Genomic DNA, 7079 nt, shown 5'->3' with positions numbered 1-7079 from the left:
TCTATTCAACTGAGAGATCTACCAGTCCAATGTTCTTTTTGAAATAGCATCTTTTAGTCCCCTGGAATTCAACTATACTAGGCTTGCCTGGGAGGCTGTTTTTATCTCCTCAGAACTGGAAATACAAGATTGTCCTCCATCATCCCATAGTTTTGGATACAGGTTTTGAATTAAGGTCTTCATGCATAAATTGTAAGCATTTTAACAAATAAGATAACTCTAAAATCTTGCCTCATGTTTGATTTAAAAAAAAAAACAGTATTTTCAAGCTCAATCAAATCTCTGTAGCTTCATGTAATCTTTTTTTTTTTTTTCAGCATGACCCCAGCCAGTTCTGAGGCTGAAATCTGAAGCAAGTTTGTTTAATCCCACATTTCTTTTAAACCCTTTTAAATATATGCAAGTATTTAGGTCAGTTCTAGGTTGAGGAACCAACAATACAATAGAAACAAACAATCAAGGAACAAACAAGGCAATATACCGAGTCCTGTGATCACCACGTGATCACTGTTTCTAAGGGGTCTTCAGGATGACAAAAATATCAGCCTACTTCCCTGTCCTAGCCCACAGTAATATCCATGCCTGAGGCCTACTTCTTTGTTCTAGCCTAAGACTTGGATTCCTGACTGAAATTACTTCTCTGTTTTAGCCTAAAATTAGATTCCTGCCTAAAGTTACTTCTCTGTTTTAGCCTAAATTTAGATTCCTGCCTGAATGTACTTCCTTGTCATGGCCCAATGTCAGATTCCGGCCTAAAGCCTGTTTTCTTGTCTTTGGCCAATGTCGGTTTCCTGCCAAGCAGCCCCGAAAGGTCTCCACATTTCCCCCCTTTATATTATTTAACAAGACTGAGCCTGTCTTAGGTAATTCTGACAGCAACGCCCCCCCCCCTTACCCATCATTGAATATGTATTATCAAAAGCAGCACACTTCAGTCTTATGTTGGTTAGGTCGTCAGAAGGTTGGCAGTCATTGGCTTGCCAGCCTGTTAAATTTGGGGGGCCATTTTTAGTTTCAAGCCATGTACTTTAGCTGCCAACATGTTGATGTTGTTAAAGACAAGCTTTAACATGGGGAGCAGGAATAAAAGTATTCCCAGGACAAAAAGGGCTAGCATGATCAAGCAATATATGCCATTCTTGAAGCTTGACCAAGATTGAAATACTGACATCAGGCCATGAATAATTTTATCAGCAGTATCTACTAGATCAAAACTCAGTGGAGCAGCATTCTTTAAATTCACAGTCTCAGTGTGCAAAGCTAAAACATCCAAAGATCTGTTAGAATTATGCCAAATAACTTGCAAGTGTCTTTGAACCTTTTCCCAATTATAGAGGCTGTCATTGTAAATTTTAGAAGTAACATAAATCCTTTGGTATTTGGCATGACACTCGAGATGACTCCTTATATTTAAACTCTGAACCTCCTCTCTAATAATTTAAATACTATCATAAAGAGCATCAATTTGTTGTTCCAAATGTCTATCTAAATCCTCTTGAATACTCAGAATATTAGCAACATTCTTTTTTTTTTTTTTTTTTTTTTTTTTTTTTGCTAGATGAGTAACGATCATAGCTGTCTTAACTTCTTGGGTCAAAGCAATTGTGGGAGCAGTGGTACTAGCTGTTCATGTAATCAAAGCTGCTATACCAATATTGAAGTCCACTATCCTCATGCTTCTACTTAAAGCCTGACTCACTTCTTCCAGTACTTGCAAGCCTTTTTTTGCAGAATACCAGTGTTCTGTAATACTCACAGGCAATAAAACAAAAGCTGGTTAATAGACCACCATAACAGACATGCCAGTTTTCGATACACTAACCCAATTAGAAAGTATACTATCAACATATCCTACATTGAATACTGTAGAGACAAAAGTAATTTTAACATGACCAATTAACAAAAGATTAGGAGCTTTAACATATGCACTAACACTTGTTGTTAGTCCAGATCCTGTTTCAATGTTATCTATAGCCAGTGTGACTTCATAGAGAGCTGCAGCTAACTTCCAGATATGTCTCTGAAAATGTCCATAACCAGCCTTCCAAATGAAGACTGTCATTTCCAATATTAGATTGATTACTAGACCAGTCCATGAGTGAATCAGAAAAACTGGTCACATTAAAGGAAGTAGAAGAGTCATTATAATTTCTCTTTTTGATTCTCTGTCCCACAAGGTCTAAAAGCTTGAAACAAGGCAGCTTGTCCAATCTGGGATAGAGACAAGCAAAGGTGGGTTAGGAATGTATATCCAGTACAGCTTCCTAGTCACCATTGTCAGGGCAATCAGCAAGCACACAGGTCAGCATCATTCTTGGTCCCAACATCAGCATGTCTCACCAATCATTCTGGGAGCTAGCATGCTCCTTCAGCATCCTGCAGAACAAACACAAACATTCCCTCTTCTCCATATTAATTACCTGATCTGGATCATGGCATATGCCTGTAAGTGGATCATTTCATCTCACCTAGGCATTAGTATGCCTAGTTTTAGGATGCCATAGACACTCAGTTCCTTGGCATCTGAATTTTAAAATGTAAAAATAAAAGAACATGATTTAAATAAATTCGTGGTATGTGGGGATATAACTCCCCCTTTTTTATTTTATGAAGATATTGTTTTAAAGTTCCACAATACCTGTTTCTTAATACCTTGTCCTTGATTAAAAGGAATTCCAGTAATATGGATAATATTAAATTGTTGACAAAACATCTCAAACATTTGACTGTAGTAGCCAGTTCTATTTTCTGTTTTAATCTGATTTGGAACAACCAGCATAGAAAAACAATGTAGGCAATGACTAATTACATTTTTAGTTGCTTTTCCTGTTAAAGCAGTTGCAACTAGAAAGGCTGAAAAGGTGTCAATAGTCACATGTACATATTTTAATTTTCCAAAGTCAGAAATATGAATAGAATCCATCTGCCATAATTGATTAGGTATATGTCCTCAAGGATTAACACCATTATGTGGTACAGGAAGAAATTGAGGACATTCAGGACAAGTCTTTACAATTTGACTTGCATTCTGTAGAAATACCAAATTGTTGTCTCAAGCTATTACTCTTTTGATGATGTAAAGAATGAGATTGTTTGGCTAACTGTTCCTGTAGAAGGCCTATAACCTTCCTGGCATGCAAATCTCCTGTGGCTTGTCCTCACTAAGGGGTCCAGGCAGTCCAGTATGAGCTCTTAGATGTCCTACAAAATAAGGAAGTGTACGCTCTCTTAAATTGAGTTGTATTTACATAAGTAATTGCAAAATTTGGGAATTAGCAGTATCTAAAAAAAGAAACAGTTTCAAGTAGTTGTAAACCATGAGCTATATATTGGCTATCAGTATACAAATTAAAAGCTTGATTTTTCAACATTTCAAAAACGGTAGCTACAGAATGCAGTTCAATTATTTGTGCTGAAGCAGGGGGAAACTCAAGAGAATGAACATGTGATCCAATCACGTATTCTGCCTTCTCAATAGATGAGTCATCTGTAAATACAGTAAGCACATTTTCTATGGGCTGCATGCATAAATTTATAGGAAATACAATGGCATGCATAGAGGAACACTGTAACAACTTATCTTTTGTATAATGACTATCAATTTTGCCTGAAATGTTTGCACATGCAATAGGCCAAATATCAGTATTCTGCAATAACCAATTTAACTACTATTTGGAATAAGGAATATTTCATCAGGTTCTTTCCCAAAATATTTTCTTGATTCTATTCTACAATTCTGTATTAACAAAGCTACAGCTTCATAATAGGGTATTAAAACTTTACTTGGAGATGAAGAAAAATGACTGGTCCCTTTTGTCAAAGGACTGCTGTGGGCACATGAGTTGTAGCAAGGATGCAAGCAGCCAACAATTGATTATGGTCTATATAATGTATCTCCTGTTGACTAATAGCATCCTCCACCTTTTGCAAAGCTATCCATCCCTCAGTTAATTGTCAAGGGGAATTAGGATTAGCATCCCCCTAGAGGGTATCAAACAGAGGTTCAAGTTCTCCTGTCATAAGCTTAAGATGAGGTCTTAACTAATTAATATCTACTAACTACTTTTGAAAATCATTAAATTATATTTTTGCATGTACACCTGCAAGCCAGAAGAGACCACTAGATCCCATTACAGATAGCTGTGAGCCACCTCATTGTTGCTCAGAATTGAACTCAGGACCTCCAAAACAGCAGTCAGTGCTTTTAACTGCTGAGCCATCTCTCTGGCCCTAACTATCTTTTCTTATTGGAATTTTCTGTGCCACAATCTGCTTAGGATATAACTGAGGTCCCAAATATTGAAAAGTATATTGCCTTTGAATTTTTTCTGGAGTAACAAGCACTCCAAGATTTTAAAGCTCTTTGTATGAGAGCAAAGACTTGTAGTAAAACACTTTCAGAGGGATCAGCTACCAAAATATCCATATAATAAATAATATACACTGAAAGATTCAAACTCCTAACTTCTTGTACTGAAGCAGCAACAAAATTTCTTACATAAGGCTATTAGCCACTTCTTGAGGCAAAACGTTCCAGTGATATCACTTCATGGATTTTTGGATTCTCCAAAATTACAAGCAAACTCACTAAATAAAAACCTCCCACAGTCACCAGAATGTAAAGGAACAGTATAAAAACAATCCTCCAAATCTATAATAATTCTATATGCATTTCTTTTTTTTTTTCAGAATCTTAAACTAAATCTTTTATTTCAAAAACAAATCAAAACAATTTTTCAGGGAGAGAAGGTGGGCAGAAGACGGACATGTCCTCATTATAGCTCATTCCACCCTGCAGGCTGGATGGAGAGAGAACATGGAAGAGTGTCACCTCAAGGGCTGTAGTTGGCTCATAGCCTCGTGGGTGTGGCTTGCAATCTTTACTTAAACCACACAACATCCAGGAAGGGTTAGTTCTAGGGGACAGCTCCATGTCACCGGCTAATCAGCCCCTTTCTCTATGCCCACACACAACATGGTAGAACCAAGCAACCCATTCATCTACAACAGAATATGAAGTTAATGCTGCCCTTGCTTCCTGTGCTGCTACGTGAGGAGAGAAACCAGACAGTAACAAGGGACACCGAACCCTTGCAAGCCATCTGGTGCCTGTCCTTGCCCTGTCAGTGACATTTCTGAGATTAGCCTGAACCCTGACTCCTCATATCAACAGGATAGGTTTGGTCATCTGCACTGCAGTATAGAGAAATCAAGCTGAGTTTGAGCCACAAGTGGACCGTGACACATTTCTGAGTTAAGTTAAAATGTCACATGTGCACAGGAAGCAGGTAAGTAAGTTTTTTGAGGGAGGTGACGCCAAGGCAGAACTGGCATCTAACCCTCTGAGGAGATGCTCCCTGTGGTAATGTCAGGAGCTAGGGTGCCTCAAGGAAGGTGTTGGTTCGGAAGATGGAGGAGACAATCTTCCCCGTAGCATTGATAGTGCCTTCGCTGTCTGAACTGGATTCGGAGTCACTGCTCCCAGAGTAGGCACCCAAGCCGGGAAGGATGCCGATGCATACAGCAGCAGACGGGCAGTGGATGGAGGGAGGTCCACTCAGAGAAGAGCTTCCAAGAGACATGCAGGATGGGGCCTCTTGAGCCTTGTCCTCTGGGTCAGGATCTGGTTTCAGTCTTTTCACACTATTGCCACTCTCTGAGCTCTTATGCTTCACAGCTCCTGCCAACAGCTTTGCCTGCGAGAACTTGTTCTTGGTTTCTATGGGTTTCACAGTCATCTTCTTCTCCACTTCCTTATTTTCTGTAGAAATTCCAACCTTGTTGAGATTACTTCTGTACTCCTTCAGTTCCTCCAGTTCTTCTTCTCGTCGCTGCTTCTCTATCAGCTCCTGCTGTCGAGAAACCTCATCAAGGAAGTTGGTCTCATCTTCATCTAACCCTCTTACCATGTTTTTGAATTTGAACTGCTCCTCATATTCCTGCTGCTTCCTGTCTTTCTGTTCCTGCAGCCGTTCATACAGAGACCTAGGGTCATACGCCTCCTCTGGACATTCTTCTGGATCTTCTGGTTTTCGAACTCTCTCCCATTCTTCTTGCCTCTTTTTACGCCGCTCATCTAGTTCTGCCTCAGACACAAACCTCTTTTTGATGACAAGGTTACCATCATCCCCTCCATCCATGATGGAATAGTCTGTTCTTGCTTCCCAAGCAGATTCCAATGGAGACTCTCAGGTACTCAAGGCCCTTTAGCAGTCAAGTCCAGTCTGTAAAGCAGGGAGGTCGCAGAGCTGGAACTCAGGGAAGAAATAAAAGCAGCAAGATCTTTTGGTTGTCAGGTTGTCAGCACCTCAAAACTGGGCCCTAATCCTAACTCTGGCTGTAGTTCACCTTCTCCTCGGCTGAGAAGCCTGGTTTCTCCTCCCGGCGCGGACCCAGGCCGCACTCACCTACCAGAGCGCGGGAGGCGAGCCTCCCTCACCTCCGCGGCGCTTAACGCAAACCGTCGCCGCCAAGGCCACTCGCTCTTAAAAAACTAGAAAAGAAACCGAGAAAGAACAACGGCTCACAGGAAGCAAACACACTTTGCTTTTGTATTCCTTTTGACCCTTCGGGGCTTCCTGTTTCTTACCTCTATATGCATTTCTTGACATGGCAGCTAGAGTAGGCAAGCCAGGCTACAATGCCTCCACAAGTTCCATAGCCTAATCAACCTTTTGCAGTAAACCATGCAACAATCTCCACCTGTCGAATTTTTTCTTAATTACAAATGTGTGTGAGTTAAAATCCCAAACCTGTGATCTAACTACAATTTGCATCCAATGTAACAATGACAATTCAACTATAATCTTTGAGTTTCCCTTGTTAACACCAGAGCACAACCATAACTTTGGAAAGTAAAACTCAACCTCCAACAATCAATCCAATTTCTCCAAAATCAACACCAAGTGTGTCACCCCCATGCTGCAAAGTTTGGCTGCCAATTCCTGCACAAATGCAAAATAGTACAGCCTCCAATACCTCAAAGAGACACTGCCCTAAATCTTTTATAAGTCTTTATAATACATAAAATGTTACCTACTTTAAATGTATCTTTAGAGACCTGTTTCTCTGGGCTGGCT

General features: G+C 40.0%; 1 protein-coding gene across 1 annotated transcript; it reads right to left on the bottom strand.

Moving 5' to 3' along the window:
• Positions 1 to 5083: 5083 nt before the first annotated feature.
• Positions 5084 to 6552, bottom strand: LOC114634755 (PSME3-interacting protein). The gene is made up of 2 exons (XM_028783357.1): positions 6408 to 6552; positions 5084 to 6248 (listed from the first exon to the last, which is right to left on the bottom strand). The coding sequence occupies exon 2, from the start codon at positions 6138 to 6140 to the stop codon at positions 5376 to 5378; it is 765 nt and encodes a 254-aa protein (XP_028639190.1). The 5' UTR covers positions 6141 to 6248; positions 6408 to 6552; the 3' UTR covers positions 5084 to 5375.
• Between the last annotated feature and the right edge of the window lie 527 nt (positions 6553 to 7079).

This window comes from Grammomys surdaster, unplaced genomic scaffold, assembly GCF_004785775.1.
Source record: "Grammomys surdaster isolate TR1022 unplaced genomic scaffold, NIH_TR_1.0 1087, whole genome shotgun sequence".
Taxonomy (NCBI): domain Eukaryota; kingdom Metazoa; phylum Chordata; class Mammalia; order Rodentia; family Muridae; genus Grammomys; species Grammomys surdaster.
Note: the sequence above shows the minus strand (reverse complement) of the source record. Positions and strands in the feature narration are given on the sequence as shown.

Bases quoted from the DNA above. Each gene is read 5' to 3' on its own strand.
- LOC114634755 (XM_028783357.1), bottom strand. From the start codon at position 6,140: ATGGATGGAGGGGATGATGGTAACCTTGTCATCAAAAAGAGGTTTGTG.